The 18,649-nt window shown below is 49.7% G+C and overlaps 2 protein-coding genes across 2 annotated transcripts in view; both read left to right on the forward strand.

Moving 5' to 3' along the window:
- Positions 1–214: 214 nt before the first annotated feature.
- LOC101550604 (cytochrome P450 1A1) lies at positions 215–7,726 on the forward strand. Its single transcript, XM_004611844.2, has 7 exons — positions 215–288; positions 4,201–5,061; positions 5,712–5,838; positions 5,925–6,014; positions 6,105–6,228; positions 6,339–6,425; positions 6,584–7,726. The coding sequence occupies exons 2-7, from the start codon at positions 4,231–4,233 to the stop codon at positions 6,891–6,893; spliced, it is 1,569 nt and encodes a 522-aa protein (XP_004611901.1). The 5' UTR covers positions 215–288; positions 4,201–4,230; the 3' UTR covers positions 6,894–7,726.
- Positions 7,727–11,733: 4,007 nt separating this feature from the next.
- The window catches only part of EDC3 (enhancer of mRNA decapping 3), a 47,830-nt gene continuing 40,914 nt past the window's right edge, over positions 11,734–18,649 (forward strand). Inside the window, exon 1 of the mRNA XM_004611738.2 lies at positions 11,734–11,857. The gene's annotated coding sequence lies outside the window, so the exon portion shown is untranslated. The remainder of the gene's footprint in view (positions 11,858–18,649) is intronic.

An 18,649-nucleotide genomic window follows, 5' to 3' on the forward strand; every position in this document is an offset into this window, starting at 1 on the left:
TGCATGAGGCGTCCCCACAGTGGCTTCCAACCTGTTCCCCCTCCTTCACACCCCACTTCTTCTCCCGGCTGAGAACGACCCCCCCTCACCCACCCCCCCGCCCCCGACTCTCGCCCCCCAGCGCCCCACCCCCATCGGGCTCAGGGGCGTGGCCACACGCAGCCTATAAAGGTGGCAGGCGGGCGCCTTCGGGCTCATTTTCAAGGTAACAGTTCTTCGGAGTCTGCCCTTGGCCCCTGCCCAGAGCCCCTCTTCTCAGCGCGGCGCGGCCTCTTCTCCCAGCCATAGGTGAGTGCCCCCCTGCACAGCCTGCTGGCTTGTGAGCTACCCCTTCTTATCTAACCCCTCAAAAAAGGAGGTTGAGGTCTGAGAGATAGCACAGCTGGTAGGGCACTTGCCCTGCAAGGAGTGGACCTGGGTTCGAGCCCCAGCCTCGCCAGGAGTGATCCCTGAGCACAAAGCCAGAAATAAGCCCTGAGCACTGTTGGGTGTAGTCCAACCACCCCCGCAAAAACAGAAGGAAGCTGAGTGTCCTTCACATCCAGGCAGGACAGTTTCCCAGTGGGGTGGGTGACTGAGGTCTGGGGAAGGGCACGACTTGACCAAGATCTCACAGCCAGCTCCGAATGTCTAGATGGAGATGTCCTCTCTTAGGACCTCAGGACCCCTGCTCCAGTGTCAGCCTCACAGCCCTCTGAGACCCCCCCGCCCCCACAGTTGCTGTGGGAAGTGGGGAGTGTGGACATTCCTTCCACCAGGCTATGATGAATGGTGAGAGGTGGCCAGCGTGGATGGAGGGGCAGCTTGGGCTCTTTGTGGGGGGTTTGTACCACACCCAGAGGTGCTCAGGGGCTACGCCCTGGCGATATGAACTCCTAAGCATATGAGTGCTGGGGATTGAATGGGTCGGGGTCAGCTACAGCTACATGCATTTGTCCTGAACTTGCTCTCTGGCCTGGAAGTTTGGGTTCTTACCAGCTGTATCTGGCTTTTCTTGGGGCGGGGGTGGAGGGAACCATACCCTGTAATGATCAGGGGTTACTCCTTGCTCTGTGCTCAGGAATCACTCCTGGCAGTGCTTGGGGAACCATATGGGATGCCTGAGATCAAATCCAGGTTGGCCGCATGCAAGGCACACACCCTACCTGCCAAACCTGGCCCCTACCTGACTTTATTTCAAAGCTACCCCAGACTGCTTCTGTCCTCCCAAGGGGTGGGTCAGCTCATCTGAGGCAGATGTACTTCAAGGGACAGAGGAACTGGTCTGTGCGGGAGTTCCTTCCACCTAGTCTGGCTGACTCTCTTTCTTCTGTGCTGGAAGCAGTCTGGAGGAGAATTTGCCAACTGCCAGGAACTGGACACCATTGCCTGAGCACTCAGTCCCGAATCACTCATCTTCCTACCCTCTCCCTAGTGTTGGAGGTCCTTGTGGGCACCCACTGAGTGGAAGGGACAGCACTGCACACCAGGGTCTGACACTCTTCCAGGGCACCAGTTGGGACCTTGAAGAGACCTTCAAGTCATGACTTTGCACACTCTAGACCCAGTCTGGAACACGGATTGTCAGGAATCTAGTTTGTGTGAATCCATTCCTAATCCCTGGAATTCCAGTCTGGAGTTTTCTTGCAGTCCTGGTTTGGTGAGAGCTTTCCCTTAGTCTCTGCTCACCCATTGCCTGGCTAAGCTGAGGTCCAGACATTACTCATTCATTGAGAATTGTGCCAACAAAATCCCCTGCCTGGAGTTTTGTGACCTGAATCCTCAATCAGATGATCTCCAACTGCTTCTGTTTTATTATTATTATTATTATTATTATTATTATTATTATTATTATAGAGCCTGGCAAGCTACCGGTGGTGTATTCCATGTGCCAAAAACAGTAACAATAAGTCTCACAATGGAGACGTTACTGGTGCCTGCTTGAGCAAATCGATGAACAACAGGACGACAGTGCTACGGTGCAGTGCTACATTATTATTTGAATTGGGGTCACATCTGGCAGTGCTCAGACCTTACTCCTGGCTCTATGCTCAGGTATTGCTCCTGGTAGAGTTTGGGGGACCATATGAGGTGCCGGGGATTTAATCTGTGTCAGCCTACCCTACCCCTTATCTTAGCTGTCCTAGCTGTATTATCTCTCAGGCCCCCTCCATCTACTTTTAAAGTGTGAGTTGGTGGGACTGGAGAGATAGTTCAGCCAGTAGGGTTCCCATATGGTTCTGTCCCAGGAATCCATTATGGTCCCCTGATCACTGCCAAGAGGAATTCTTGAGTGCAGAGCCAGGAGTAACCCCTGAGCATCACCTGGTGTGAACCAAAAACCAACCAATCAATCAATCAATACAGTGTGGGTTGGTGAAAGCAGGGAGCGGGGACTTGGAGGCTTCTCGCCCCCTGTTCACTTCCTTCCCTGTGTCAGGGTCTGGCCTGGAGGGTTTCCTAGATCTTGCAGTTCAGCAGCAGAGAGATGAGGATTTGGGCTAGCTCCTTTTCATGGGTTCATCTAATCTGTCTTCAACCTCAGGAACTGGAAGCTTCTGAGAAAACTTTCCTAGAGAGGTCAGCTCTTGGCTCTCATATAGTACCGGGAGATTTTAGCCAAGTTAAAGTCTCCTCAGGTGGCCAGTTTCCCCAAATTAAGGTTAAAGGAGCAGATACTTTCTAGTGTTGAAAGCTGCATTTTCCCAAGTGTGGTAGATGGTCCTTGAGAGATTGGAAGTGGTACATTTGGATTTTGTGGGGTTTTTTTTTGGAGGGGGAAACAATACTCAGCACTGCTCAGGAATTTCCTCCTGGTTCTGTGCTCAGGGACCACTGCTGGTGGTACTTGAGGAACTATATGAGGTGCTGAGAATAGAACCCAGGTCAGTCACATACAGGACAAGAGCCCTACCTGTTGTACTGTTACTCCAGCCCTGGTAGGGTGTGTGTTTTGATATATGCTGGAAGGGAGGGGAAATCATACCTGTATTTTCACATTATCTGAGATGATGCTGAGTGGGTAGATTTGAAATTGATTTTAAAAAGATATGAAGTTAGGAGAATAGCGTGAGACAGTACAGCAGGTAGTACGCTTGCCTTATATATGATCCTTGGCATCCCATATGGTTCCCCAAGCACTGCCAGGAGTGATTCCTGAGTGCAGGAGGTAGAAGTAACCTCTGAGCACTGCTGGGTGTGGCCCAAAAGCCAAAAAAATATTGCTAGTACAGTTCTATCTAGAAATCACAGGTTGGTGTTTAGAGAAAAATGTTTAAGACTGGCACAGTAGTTAAGAAAGGGAATTCACTTAATACCTCTATTGCAGACCACAACACCCAAAAGGAGAGAGAGAACAAAAGGGAATCCCCTGCCACAGAGCCGGGGTGGGGGGGAGAAAGGGGCGGGAGGAATAGGGTGGGTTGGTGGGAGGGATACTGGAATTATTGGTGGTGGAGAATGGACACTGGTGGAGGGATGGGTACTTGATCATTGTGTGGCTGGAATGCAAACATGAAAGTTTATAACTCTGTAATTGTATCTCATGATGATCCACTAATAATTTTTTTTTAAAAAAGGGAATTCTGCTAATCAGAGAGGTAGCACAGTGGGTCAGCCACTTGCTTGCTTTGCATGTTAGTCTATGCTGACTCGGGTTTGATATCTGACACTTCATATGTTCTCTTGAGCCTCACCAAGAGTGATCCCTCAGTTAAGAGCCAGGATTAAGCCCTGAGCACTGCCATATATGGTTTCCCAACAGCCTCCTCTCCCCTCCCGCCAAAAAAAGAGTATCCTGGAATTAGGCAATTTGAATTGGGAGTATAAGTCTAATATTCCCTGACTTTGTGATCATGGGGAAGTTACTTTCTTCCCTGAGTCTGATGGCTGTCTGCCTCAGAAGCTGCACAGAGTGAATGAATGACTGTGGGTGTCTTAGTTTATAGGAGCAGCTCAGCAAACAGTTTCTCCCACCTCCACCTACTCGTCTTGTCCAGTGAGAAAGTTTGGATGACAAAGTATGCTGTTTTCTGGGTTACTGGTTCCGTAGAATCAGTACAGTGGGTAGGGTGCTTGTCTTGCACATGGTTTTGCCCAGTATGATTAGACTTTAGGACATTGGTCCCCCCACTACACACACACACACACACACACACACACACACACACACACACACACACTGGTATCTTGATCTTTTTCTCCTGCCCCGCCTCTCAGCAGCCGCCTGCCTCTCCACACTGCTCGATCGTCATGTTTTCTCTTTGGGGGTTTGCCATCCCCTTCTCCACCACGGAGCTGCTCTTGGTCTCTGCCACCTTCTGCCTGGTGTTCTGGGCCATCAGGAAGCCTCGCGCCCTCAAAGGCCTGAAGACCCCCCCAGGGCCCTGGGGCTGGCCCCTGCTGGGGCATGCGCTGATGCTGAGGAAGAACCCGCACCTGGTTCTGTCGAAGCTGAGCCAGTGTTACGGGGATGTGATGGAGATCCGAATTGGCAGCATCCCGGTGGTGGTACTCAGCGGCCTGGACACCATCCGGCAGGCGCTGGTGCGGCAGGCAGATGACTTCAAAGGCCGGCCCGACCTCTACAGCTTCACCTTCATCTCAAATGGTGAGAGCATGACCTTCAACCCAGACTCGGGCCCTGTGTGGGCCGCCCGCCGGCGCCTGGCCCAGAATGCCCTGAAGAGTTTTGCCATCGCCTCGGACCCGACATCCTCATCGTCCTGCTACCTGGAGGAGCACGTGAGCAAGGAGGCCCAATACCTTATTGACAAGTTCCAGGAGCTGATGGCAGAGACTGGGCACTTTGACCCTTATAGATACATAGTGGTGTCTGTGGCCAATGTCATCTGTGCCATATGCTTCGGCCGACGCTATGACCATGATGACCAGGAGCTGCTTAGCTTAGTGGACCTGAGTAATGAGTTTGGGGAAATAGTCGCCTCTGGCAACCCAGCCGACTTCATCCCCATCCTCCGATACCTGCCCAACCCTGTCCTGGATGCCTTCAAGGACTTGAATAAGAGGTTCTATGACTTCATCCAGAAGATAGTCAAGGAACACTACAAAAAATTTGAAAAGGTAGAGCCCGGGGAGAGGTAGCGGGGACAGAGAGTGGGGACCGTTTGGGGTTCAGCAGGATTGAGGGGCTTCCTTCCTCCCTGGGATTTTGAAGCTTACAGTGCTGTGGACTTTATTCCATCTTTTTTTTGGCGGGGGGGCAGGTGGGTGCCCACACCTGGCAGTCCGGACTCACGACTCCCTCCAGGCTCTATGCTCAGGGATCACTCCTGGTGGAGTTTGGGGGCCCACATGTGGTGCTGAAGATTCAGGGTGGCAGTGTGCAAGGCTAGTGCCTTCCCCACTGCATTACTGCTCCAGCCCTGGCTTGATTCTTGGCAAGGGCTAGCTCCTGTTTGCTTTCCCCATTAGCCAGAAACATTCATGCGACTGTCAGTCCATGAGGACTCTAGGACAGTTGAGAACCAGGAAGAGTTAATGAGTTAGTCCCCTGGCTTCCTGGCAGAGAAAGGCATAAAGGGCAGGTGCAGATGGCAATGGTCCAGTGTCCCTTGGTTAGGGCAGTCCAAATGTTGAAGCCAGATGGAGAGACTCGGGCAAGCCGGGATGGCTGTGCCATATCATGGGGTCTCTTCTTGAGTAGAGATATCTAGGGGGTGTTCAAGGTAGGTCTGTATCGTAGCTGAGATCCTGCTCCCCTCCCTCCCCAGGGACACATCCGGGACATCACAGACAGCCTGATCGAACACTGTCAGGACAAGAAGCTGGATGAGAACGCCAACATCCAGCTGTCTGATGAGAAGATAGTCAACGTGGTCCTGGATCTCTTCGGAGCTGGTGAGAGCTGCCCCTGGGCCTTGCCTGGACCCAAGTGCCCTTCGATGCCTGAAGCCTAACTTCTCCCTCTGTCTGTTGCTGGCCAGGGTTTGACACGGTCACAACTGCCATGTCCTGGGCGCTCCTCTACCTGGTGACAAGCCCCAATGTACAGAAAAAGATCCACAAGGAGCTGGGTAGGTGGTGGCTTCCTTCAAAGGGCTTAGGATCAGGGGTTGGCCAGTCTGGTCTGCCTGCTCATCTGTCTGGCCCTTTGTCTCTGGCAGACACGGTGATTGGCAGAGCTCGACAGCCTCGGCTCTCGGACAGACCCCAGCTGCCCTACCTGGAGGCCTTCATCCTGGAGACCTTCCGACACTCCTCCTTCGTCCCCTTCACCATCCCCCACAGGTGAGGCCCCACAATTCATTGCTTCCCCATCTTCTGACCCAGTGCTGGGTGGGAGTGGCGTAGGGACAGGATGGGGCGGCGGGGTCTGATGCAGTTTCCTCCTTCCCCAGCACCACCAGAGACACCAGTCTTCTCGGTTTCTACATCCCCAAGAAACACTGTGTCTTTGTGAACCAGTGGCAGATCAACCATGACCCGTAAGTCTGGGGTGGGGGCAAGGCAAACCTCACTTTCTCCTGGTGGCTTCAGACCCTGCTGGCCCCAAGCCCACTTGCCCATGTCTTCCCCTTTGGGACTGGATCAATCTCCCAGAAGTTTCTGAGTTCCCACTTTAGCTGCCTTTCTCCGTTGACAGGAAGCTGTGGGGTGACCCGTCTGCCTTCCGGCCAGAAAGGTTTCTCACTGCCACTGGCACCATTGACAAGACCCTGACTGAGAAGATGATGCTCTTTGGCCTGGGCAAGCGGAAGTGTGTGGGAGAAACCATTGCCCGCTGGGAGATCTTCCTTTTCCTGGCCATCTTGCTGCAGAGGATAGAGTTCAGCGTGACTCCAGGTGTTGAGGTGGACATGACCCCCATCTACGGGTTGACCATGAAGCATGCCCGCTGCCATCACTTCCAGGCACACACACGCTCTGAGGAGGTTGAGATCCCCACCCCCTAGACTGTCTACCTGGTTCGTCTGGACACTCAGGCCAAGGGAGAAGCTTCAGTGGAAACTCACAGATATTGGGCTGGCTGATTTTGATAGTCTGAGCTATGGGCAACCCTGAGGGGGGTCAGATCTGTCTCTCTACTCTGAACTGGCACCGCTGTGTCCTGGTCATAGACAGGGCCTGTTGGCGGAAGTTGCGGGCGCTAATGGAGCCCTTCTGAAGTGTGTTTGAGCTGGGAGGCTTAGGAGGACCTTGGGCGTCGGAACCCTCCGAGGAAAGCCCCAGGTCCTGCTGGCTCTCTTGACTCACTTGAGAACTGTGTAGAGTGGGCCACACCAGAGCCTGGCCAAGCTCTTCAACTGCTGAGAGCTGTTCAGAGTGAAGAGAAGATGCAGCCTGTGATACTGCCATGGCTGATGTCCTCTCTTCAGCAAAGCTGACCCCACAGGTTTGTACTCTGTGTTGGGGGAAGCTCTTTTCCCTTCACCCTCCCTGCAAGCAGGAACGGGGCTGCCTCCTTGGAGCCAGGCCGGGCCCCTGGACTGATGCTGAAGGGCTGGAATTCATGTCTGAGGGGTGGTAGAGAAAGTGCCTGAATCAGGGGTTGGGACCACATGGTGGCTGATGTCTGGTATTTCAGCACCTTCCGCTCTCCCTTCTCTATGCCTTGTATTAAAATGCACTTTTAAAGTATGTGTGAGCAAGGACACATACTCTGTTTTAGCCTGTTCGTTTTAGTCTGCATTGTATTCACATGTTTCCACTGACTGTATGAGAGCTTGAGAGAAATATTTGAATGCAGTTGAGAAAATTCTAATGCAAGTTTCAGAAATGTATAAGAAAAATTTACCTGGGCCAAATAAACATATTATCTAAATATGTTTAGTTTTTGTTTTTTGAGTGATTTGAAATACACAGTTATCAAGTTGTTCTTGATTGGGTTTCAGTCATACAATATTCCATCACCTGTCCCTTCACCAGTGTACATTTTTCAGCACGAATGCCTCCAGTTTCCCTCCTACCCACCCCCATGTTTTTTTTTTGGGGGGTGGTTACCTAGTGAACTAGTAAGAACTGCAAAACTTGGCCCCGTGTGCCAGGAATGATAGCTTGGTGCTTGAGGAACATCAGGGTTACATGGCAGATTTTGTTTGGTTTGGGGGCCATACCTGCAATGTGCAGGGTCTGCACTCAGGGATCACTCCTGGTGGATTTTGGGAGCCATATGGGGTGTCAGGGATTGAGCCTGGATTGGCCATGTGCAAGGTGAGAACTCTACCTACTGTTCTATCACTCGGGTCCATGGAGGTACTCAGAGGTTACACCTGGCTCAGTGCTGAGGGAACCACAGGTAATAGGGATGAACCCAAGGTCTTCTGCATGCTAAACACATGCTCCTGTCCAATGACCTTTCTCTGACCCCGTTGCTGCTTTTTTTTTTTTGCCTCCAACACGTTTTTGTTTTTGGGCCACACCTGCAGTGCTCAGGGGTTACTCTTGGCTCTGCACTCAGGAATTACTCCTAGTGGTGCTCAGGGTACCATACAGTATGCTAGGGATCAAACCCAAGTCAGTTGTGTATGAAGCAAATGCCCTACCCGCTGTACTATGGCGTCAGTACCTCCCCACAACTGTCACTGTATCACTGTCATCCCGTTGCTCATCGATTTGCTCGAGCAGGCTCCAGTAACGTCTCTATTATGAGACTTGTTGTTACTGTTTTTGGCATATTGAATACGCCATGGGTAGCTTGCCAGGCTCTGCCATGTGGGCGGGATACTCTCGGTAGCTTGCCGGGCTCTCCAAGAGGGGTAGAGGAATTAATCTTTTTTTTCCCTTTTGGTTCACACCTGGCAATGTATAGGGGTCACTCCTGGCTCTGCACTCAGGAATTACCCCTGGTGGTGCTCAGGGGACCATATGGGATGCTGGGAATCGAACTCGGGTCAGCCGCGTGCAAGGCAAATGCCCTACCTGCTGTGCTATCACTCCAGCCCCTGCCAAGAGGGGTGGAGGAATCGAATCTGGGTCAGCCGCATGCAAGGCAAATGCCCAGCCCCTTCCCACAACACTTGAGTGAATACATTGCTCAACTACAAGCTGTCTTGAGTTCAGCATTGAGGAGCATTAACTGTGGGAGGAGGAGGAGGCTGTGAAGAGGTGAAGCGATTGACTCCAGACAGCTTGCAGTCTGTTGGGGCAGATGCTCTAGTCACTGTCTCTCTCCATCTCTAACAGCATGGGCTCATGAAGAGAGTTCTCTGTATCAGGCACTGTAGGTTAAGGGTGAACCAATATCCTTTCTCTCTGGAGACATTCCAGCTGGTTGGAGTAATTGACTCATAAATGCATAATCTAATTTATTCTCTGGAATCAGGACTCCACCAGACAAAAGCAGGCATAAGGGGAAGACCCAGAGGGCTTACCTGGGAGAGAGGAGTGCAGGAAAACTTACCACATCTTTAGAGACTTTTTAAAAAGGGCCCGAGCCAGAGTACAGCAGGTAGGGTGTTTGCCTTGCGAGAAGCCAACCCAGGTTCAATCCCCGGCATCTCATATGGTCCCCCAAGCATCATGCAGAGCTAGGAGTAACCACTGAGTATCACTGTGTGTGACTCCCCCCAAAAAAATGGAGGGAAGGGAAGTAACTGGGTTGGCCGTGTGCAAGGCAAGTTTTAACCCCTGTATGGTCTCTCTGTCACCTTAAGAGGCTTTCTGAAAGGACAAGAGGCAAGTTCACCATAGATTGCATTGTGCTTTGCTTTATAAAGTAACTTGCTTTGGACATGTTGAAGAAATATTATAGGGGAAGACCCCTGGTCTTGTATGCAATAGAACCTGGTTAAATCTCAAGTACCACATATGGTTTTCTGAACACCACCCCAAGTAACCCCCGAACTCAGGGATAGAAGTAAGCCCTGGGAACAGTCAGGTGTGGCCCTCAGATCCCCCAAAATAAAAAAAATTTGCCTTGGTCCCAGGAAGATGGCTTAAAAGTCTAGTATTCAACTCTGCAAAGGTTCCCATGTTCCTCTTTTGGTACCTCACTGTCCCCCAAACACCCCCCAGGAGTGGATCTAGAGTGCCATGCTGGAGACAGACCCACACATGGCTGACTCTGGTTAATTTTATTTTATTTTATTGATAGTATAGAATGAAGAAAGTGGAATTCTCATTAATAGACATCAATCTATAAAGATTGAATTAGTCACTTATATCTTAAAACTATTTTTACGATTGCTCCTTGTTACATTGGGCATTTATTTTTAATTTTATTATTATTATTATTATTATTATTATTTTTGCTTTTTGGGTCACACCCGGCGATGCACAGGGGTTACTCTTGGCTCTGCACTCAGGAATTATCCCTGGCGGTTCTCAGGGGACCATATGGGATGCTGAGAATCGAACCCAGGTCGCGTGCAAGGCAAACGCCCTACCCTACCCACTGTACTATCACTTCAGCCCCATACACTGGGCATTTAAACAGAAGCAGTTCATCAGTATAATTACTGCTTTCAATGTTTGTAGATGGACCTTTTATTTTTTGGGGGGGGGCCCACACCCAGCGATGCTCAGAGCTTACTACTGACTTATCATTCGGGGATCACTCCTGGAGGGCTCAGAAGACCATATGGGATGTAGGGGATTGAACCCAGTCAGACATGTGAGAGGCAAGCACCCTACCCACTGTACTATTGCTTCTGCTGAACCTTTTCAATAGGTGCCTATTCACAAGTTAAAATGTATATAGGTCTGGGCCAGAGGGATAGAGCAGAGGATAGAGGAGGCAGGGCTTCTGCCTTGCATGCATCCTACTCAAGTTTGATCTCCAGCACCTCATATGATCCAAAGCACTGCCAGGAGTGACCCCTCCAAAAAATTGTAGGTAGGCCTGAGGTCCAGAGATAGTACAGCAATTCAGAGTCCCTCCTGAGTCCTGGAGGCCCCTAGCACCTCATGGACCTGAGCGATAGTACAGTGGATAAGGGCGTTTGCTTCTACAAGGCCAACCCGGGTTCTATCCTAGACACCCTACGGGTCTCCTGAGCCCTCCAGGAATCATCCCTGACAGCCGAATTAGGAGCAAATCTGAGAAAATCAAACAAAGTCACGGAAAAGGAGTGGAGCTCGGCTGCTTGGTGGAGCAAAGGCTGGCAGGAAACGCAAAAACGGCCTAAAAGCCTATATACTTGGAGATGAGCTACTTCATTTCCTCTTTAAAAACCTTTTGTTATTGTTTTGGAGCCAAAACCGGCGGTGCTCAGGACTTACACCTGGCTCTGTGCTCAGGGATCACTCCTGGCGGCCTAGGGCCCCCACCCCCCCCACCCTCTCTCCCCGGGCATCAGGTCCAAGACTCCGCACCGGCTTGGCAAGCGGCGGCGCCGGGGCACGGAGGAAAAGCGGAGGCTTCTCATCAAGACCGCGCAGAGGGGCTGGAGCGACAGCACAGCGGGTAGGGCGTTTGCCTTGCACGCGACCCGGGTTCGATTCTCAGCATCCCATATGGTCCCCCGAGCCCCGCCAGGAGTAATTCCTGAGTGCAGAGCCAGGAGTAACCCCTGAGCATCGCCAGGTGTGACCCAAAAAGAAAAAAAAAAAAGAACTGCGCAAAAAGGAGCGGGGGTGTGGGTGTGGGCGGGAAAACAAGAACCGACTGCAGCCAGGTCTACACCCGGTATTAGCGTGCAGGCGCCTGCACAGCACCGCCGGTGCGTCTCCAGCCTGGGGTTGCTCGGGCCCGCGCCGCACAGTGCCGGGCTCTCAAATTTCCCGGGCGCCGCAGTTTCTAGGCGTCGCGCCGGAAGTGACGTCACGGCGGCAGCGTGGAGCCGCGGGGCGCTTCCGGCGGCGGCCGAGGTTGAGGGGGTGGGCGGGGAGAAGCCCCTAGGGGCTCCAGGTGTTCTGGTGTCGTGGGGTCGCCCTGGTTTGGTGTAACGGAGGCAGCGCGGGCCCTGACGGCGTGGAGGTGGGAGCGAGGGGAGGCGTCTGGTTGGGGGGTTTGGGGGAGGGGGCTTCCGGCGTCGCTAGGCTTGTGTGCTCGGCGGCTTCGGGTTTCCGGGCCTCTTAGACTTTTCTAGAAGCTCTCTGGAGCCGGGGGTGGTGCGCTGGCCCCCTACACCCCCGCGGGGACTCAGGGGTCGCCTCGGGGATATGGTGTGCATTGGGGTGGACGGGGCGTTCCGGGACGTGGGCTCGGTGGGGGCGGTGGGGGCGGGAGGGGGCGGCCGCCTCGCGGAGACCCCCCGGATGGCCGTGCAGCCCGGCCGCTGGGCTCCGTGCGGGGCGGGCGGGGGGCGCCGCCTGCATGGCCGGGAGCCTGGAGACCCGGCGCCCTCGGGGAGGGGCGGGAGGGGCGCCCCGCTGCTGTGGCCGCTTCCCTCGTGCCCGCCGCGTTGCCGGCCGGCTCGAGAGGGCCCAGTTGCGGGTCCCCGGAATCTGCTGTGGACCTGTTGAGTGTGACTAAGTCCTTCCCTGCTTGGACACTTGGTTGCAAACCTGCCAGGTCTAGACCGCGGGAAAGTCCCGCATGGGCCCCCCTCCGGGGTGACGGTGGGGGAAGTTGGGAGCCTTTTTTTTTTGTTCTCTCTTAAGGACATACAGTAAGGTGCCGCTGTGAGGTCGAGATTTTAAATCACCATCAAAGCATCCAAGTAATTTCAACTTTCTTTTCGAAATGACTGACTAAGGTGTATCCAGCACACTGGAGCGATAGCACAGTGGCGAGGGCGTTTGCCTTGCACTCGGCCGACCCGAGTTCGATTCCCAGCATCCCATATGGTCCCCTGAGCACTACCAGGGGTGGTTCCTGAGTGCAGAGCCAGGAGTAACCCCTGTGCATCGCCGGGTGTGACCCAAAAAGCCAAAAAAAAAAAAAAAAAAAGGTGTATCCAGCACAAAATTCCTATTAGAGTCACTACATTAAGTGAAGATGGTAACACGCATCTTTATGATGACTGTGAGTTTTGGAGCCACACAGAGCTCAGGGATCACTCCTGGCCGACTCTGTAGGGGGAGACAGCATAGAGGGCAGGGGGATTTAGCCTGGGTCGCCATGTAAAGGCAAGTGCTCTATGCGCTGTACTAACTCTTTGGTCCTCACTGTAGTGCTTCTTATTGGGGCCACACCTGGTTATGCTCATTACTTATGGTCTGCACTCAGGAGTTATTCCTGGTGATGTTTGGGGCTCTAGAAGGGGTGTGGGAGATATATTTTCAAGTTGTGCTTCCTGTGGATAATGGGGTTGTGGAACTAGTAAAATGTTTTATTTTATTTTATTTTTTATTCGTGAATCACCGTGCGGTAGTTACAGACTTACAAACTTTCGTTCTTGTGTTTCAGTCATAAAGTGCTCGAGTACCATCCCTCCACCAGTGCCAATTCTCTACCACCGATGATCCCAGTATCCTGCCACCTTACCCCGCCTCTGTGGCAGGGCATTCCCTTTTGTTCTCTCTCTCCTTTTGGGTGTTGTGGTTTGCACTAGAGGTATTGAGTGGCCATCGTGTTCTATCTGTAGTCTATTTTCAGCATGCATCTCCCATCCCAAAGGAATCCTCAAACTACACTTTACTTGGTGTTCCCTTCTCTATCCCAGCTGCCTTTTCCACCAGCATGTGAGGCTGGGTTCCACGATGTGGAGCAAACCTCCTGGTACTTATCTCTACTGTTCTTGGGTATTAGTCTTCTGTTACTTTATGTTCCACAGATAAGTGCAGTCTTTCTATAGTCTCTCTCTTTCTGATTCATTTCACTTAGCATTACGCTTTCTATGTTGATTCATTTATATGCAAAGTTCATAACTTCATCTTTTCTAACAGCTGCATAATATTCCATTGTGTAGATGTATCAAAGTTTCTTTAACCAGTCATCTCTTCTCGGGGACTCAGGTTTTTTCCAGATTCTGGCTATTGTAAATAGTGCAGATGTCATTTTGACTATACTTTTTTGCCTCTCTGGGATATAGTCTCAGAAAAGGTATTGCTGGGTCAAATGGGAGGTCAATTTCTAGTTTTTTTTTTTTTTTTTGGGTCACACCTGGTGATGCACAGGAGTTACTCCTGGCTGGGGACCGTATGAGATGCTGGGAATCGAACCTGGGTCGGCCACGTGCAAGGCAAACACCCTACCCGCTGTGCTATCGCTCCAGCCCCCAATTTCTAGTTTTTTGAGAAGCGTCCATACTGTTTTTCAAAAGGGCTGAATCAGTCGGCATTCCCACCAGCAGTGTAGAAGGGTCCCTTTCTCCCCACATCCACGCCAACAGTGGTTCCTTTTGTTCTTTTGGATGTGTGCCAGTCTCTGGGGTGTGAGGTGGTATCTCATAGTTGGTTTGATCTGCGTCTCCCTGATAATTAGTGATGAAGAGCATTTTTTCATGTGCCTTTTGGCCATTTGTATTTCTTCCTTGAGAAAGTTTCTGTTCATTTCATTGCCTCATTTTCTGATGGGGTTGGATATTTTCTTCTTGTAAAGTTAAACCAGTGCCTTATATATCCTTGATATCAACCCCTTATCAGATGGGTACTGGGTGAGTATCCTTTCCCATTCTGTGGATTGTATTTTGGTCACTATCTTTTGAGGTGCAGAAGCTTTGTAGTGGAACTAGTAAAATGTTTTTCAAGCTCTTTTTATTTCTGGTTTGGGGGTTATACCGCTGTGATCAGGTCTTCTGGCTCTGTGTTCAGGGATCCCTCCAGGAGGTGCTGGGGAAGGTGAACGTCATATGCAGTGCCTAGGAATGACGTGGTCAGCAGCTAGCAAGACAAGGGCCTTAACCTCTGCACTATCTCTCTGGAAGTCTAGGGCTTTTTTCATCCCGGACTCCTCTATTTTACATCACAGCAGTGATCCAGTGTGCCTGGTGTGCACACACCGGTAACAAACATTTAAAACGTTCACCCTTTCTACAAGGATTCCCATCTGACATTTTCTAATTTATGAAAAAGTTGGTTAACACTCACTGAAGTGACTGACAAAGACCTGTAGCTTTATAAACATGAACTCAGCAGCATTGCTCGATCCTTTCATTCCTCCCCACCCCCCCATCTGATTTCCTTCATGTTGAGACTCTTGTCTCATGGCCCCTTATTTATCGATTTTTTTTTTTTTTTTTTTTGCTATTACCCTTGGCGTTGCTCACGGGACCATATGGGATGCTGGGAATCGAACCCGGGTTGGCCGCATGCAAGGCAAACGCCCTACCTGCTATGCTATTGCTCCAGCCCCATTTATGGATTTTCATCTGTGCTTCTCTTGGGATAATCAGGGACTCACAGAGGGCCAGATATTCAGCCCCTTGGAGAAACCCTGGACTAGAGAGTGTTGTAGTTTCTCAGATTCTCAGTGCAAAGTGGAAAATGTGTCACTTTCTAAGAGCTAGCACAGGGTTACTCCAGTTTAAGGCCAGCTGGAGCAACAACAGTGAAATTTACATCTCAAAGGAATTTAATATCTTAAGGTAATAGTGTCAGAATTTTATCAAGACATTTGTTAAATCTTTTATGATTCCTGCTGGGTGAGCCATAAAATTTGCTAGTTTGTGGTAAAATTATATGAGTGCAGGTTTTGAACTTGTATATCTGGAGAGGTCTGTTTATGGATGCAGTGTATGCGAGGATTCTAGTTGGTTGAAGCTTCATTACTTTCATAGACAGTTTCTGTATTGAAAACCTTATCTAGAAGGTGTGCCATTCAAATTTGTTGCTTTCATGAAGTAAAGAAAGTCTCAGCTAGTTAATTTCAAGATTTGCCCAGAGTAGCTTAGTGAAAAAGGGAGCCACATATAAACAAAAGGAGTTTTACTTAGGTCCAGATAATTCCGTTACACCAGTTAATAAAGAGATGTTATTTAAGAAAGAATCACATAATAAAAAGATACAGAGTTTCAGACACATGAGTCAGTGGAGCTGTTAGGCTTTGAAAATTATTGTGATTCCCGTTGCATTAGAATAGAAAATTTATGAAGAAAACAAAGGTTGGATCACTTCATGAGCTTGTTGACTCACACTTGGAGAATTAAATTAGATCTGGATGTTCTCCAAGAGTAAGTTAATTTCGGGATAGAAGTTGAAAGGAGTGACGATCCAAGACGTACATCAGTGGCTTCAGTACATGAAAGAATGGAAGGCCTGTGTTCCATCAGGGCTTCATGGGGCACACTGGGTGCCCCAGAGCACCACTGGGTGTCGCCCCCAAATCAAAATAAAAAAGTTGAAAGGAGGTGAAATTTGTCGATTTGGGGAAGGGGGCAGTGGTAGAAGAATTTTTGTTTGCTTTTTTTTTTTTTGGACCCTATCGGCAGTGCTTGTGGTGCTGAGGATTGAACCGGGGTTGACTGCAAGGCAAGTTTCTGAACTCCTGTACTGTCTCGTAGTCCCAAAATTCGTCAAATTTGAAAAAGTAACTTTTCATCTTTTCATTGGTTCTGAAGATAGAGTAGCTTGTTGAGACATGAGAGGTTCTTTTGCCCCTTGTTTCAGGTATATTTGGGGTTCGTGGTCTTAGAAGTCTTTTTTTTTTTTTTTTTTTTTTGCCAGACACCACACCTAGTGGTGTTCAGGGCTTACTCCTGGCTCTGCACCAGGGGTACTCCTGGTGGGCTCCGGGAACCAAAAGTGGTTCTAGGGATTGAACCCGGGCAGCCATGTGCAAAACAAGCACCTTATCAACTCTCTGCCCCCTTAGGAAGCATTTTTCTATGTTGTAAATAACTTTAGTGATCTAAGTAGCAAAATACAAGTAAAATTTTTAATTATGCCTCTCCTGCCTCCGCTTTAAGTGGTGCATTTTATTTTTTGATTTTCAGATGTTAAAACAATTTTGTGTTCCTAGAATATAATGCTTTTATATGTTCCTGAATTCAGTCTGCTAATATTTCCAAATAATTTTTGTGTCAGACCTATTGACCTGAGGATTTATTTCTTCTCTTTATTTTATTTATATTTTTTATTTTTTGCTTTTTGGGTCACACCTGGCGATGCTCAGTGGTTACTCCTGGCTCTGCACTCAGGAATTACTCCTGGCAATGCTCAGGGGACTGTATGGGATGCTGGGAATCGAACCTGGGTTGGCCATGCAAGGCAAACGCCCTACCTGCTGTGCTATCGCTCCAGCCCCAGGATTTCTTTCTTTTTAAAAAGTTTTTTTTTTAGTTATATCTTTATCCTTGGATAGGGCGTTTGCCTTGCACGTGGCCGACCCAGGTTAGATTCCTCCACCCCTTGGTAGCCCAGCAAGCTACCAAGAGTATCCCGCCCGCACAGCAGAGCCTAGCAGGCTACCTGTGGTGTATTCGATATGCCAAAAACAGTAACAACAAGTCTCACAATGGAGACGTTACTAGTGCCTGCTCAAGCAAATCGATGAGCAACGAGATGACAGTGACAGTGACATCTTTATCCTTTATCAGAACAGTACTATCCTTCTTAAATGAGTTGGGAGGAAGAGTTAGTCTAGGGGAATTATTTCTAATGTTGGACAGTGTTTTCCATTAAAGTCCTCTGGATCAGATTTTTACTTCATGTGAATCACTTGGGGAGGTACTCCCCAAAGTGCTTCGAGTTGACTCTTGCTCTGTGCTCAGTATAACACCTAGTGGTGCTCTGGAGACCATATGTGATGCCGGAATTGAACTCTTGTGAGCTATGTGCAAGGCACTTGTATTTCCTATGTGGAATAATTTAATTTCCCAATTGCTTTTGTGGGTCGGGGGCCACAATCTAGTAGATGTTGACTTTGTGCCTCACACATGAGGCATGCAATTGTACCACTAAGTCACATTCCCACATATATATTTGGGGCCACACATATATTTGGGAGTGATGTGCAGGGGCTCTGTACTCATTCCTGGCGGTACTGTAAATTGATTGAACCAGGGTCAGTTGCATGTGAGGCAAGTCCTTAACCTCATGCCCCCACATCAGTCCTTTAAAATATTTACTCATTCATTGGTGGTGTTTGCTGGACATCCCATACTTCAGTTATGGTACACCAGAGATCGCACACTTGTAGTGCAGGGAATCACAAATGGCAGTGCTGTTGGGATTGCACTAGGCATGTGGAATGGTGCCAAGGACCTAAGTTGAAGCTTCACACCTACAGAACATTTGCTCTGCAGCTGAGCAGTCCCTAGGCCTCTAGATGCTTTCTCATTTCTTTTCATTTTGGGTCCCACCTAACTATGTTAAGGCTACTCAACTTGGTGCTTGGAGGACTATCTGGCCCTTTGAGTTATCTCCTTGGCCCTTTGATTATTATAGTTTGACGGTACTGGGGGTTTACTAGGGCCTCGCACATGCAAGTATAAGCATTCCACCGCAGAGCCACATCCCCACCCTATTTGTCTTAGTTTATTTGTCTTCAGTTTTTTTTTTTTTTTTTTTACATGTAGTGGTACTTGGTGGTCGTGTCATGTGTGGCCCTGTGATGCCAGCACTCTAGCACTCTAACTTTTTGATCTTGTCCCTGCCTTCTATTACTTGAGTCTTTTGGGAATTTGCTTGTTTCCTGTTTTCTACATTTTTTTTTAACTTTTGTCTTTTAAACTTGTGTCCATTATTCAGCTTTCCCGAAGAATTTCATTCTAAACCAGGAATCATTTTCTTTCTTTTTAGAGCCAGGTAATAGACTTTGTGAATATGGGTCTGGCATAACCTATCATGGTGGCCTACAGCCTACCTTGCACACCCTGACCTGGGTTCAATTCTTTGAATTCCATATAGTCCCCCGAGTCCTGCCTGGAGGAGTGATTCCTGAGTG

Source organism: Sorex araneus, chromosome 3 (assembly GCF_027595985.1).
Source record: "Sorex araneus isolate mSorAra2 chromosome 3, mSorAra2.pri, whole genome shotgun sequence".
Lineage (NCBI taxonomy): Eukaryota > Metazoa > Chordata > Mammalia > Eulipotyphla > Soricidae > Sorex > Sorex araneus.

What these genes read in the sequence shown, in the direction of transcription:
- LOC101550604 (XM_004611844.2), top strand. Translation starts at nt 4,231, where the DNA reads ATGTTTTCTCTTTGGGGGTTTGCCATCCCCTTCTCCACCACGGAGCTG. An exon ending in ACTACAAAAAATTTGAAAAG is followed by an intron (nt 5,062 to 5,711) that starts GTAGAGCCCGGG and finishes CTCCCTCCCCAG; the next exon opens with GGACACATCCGGGACATCAC. An exon ending in CCTGGATCTCTTCGGAGCTG is followed by an intron (nt 5,839 to 5,924) that starts GTGAGAGCTGCC and finishes GTTGCTGGCCAG; the next exon opens with GGTTTGACACGGTCACAACT.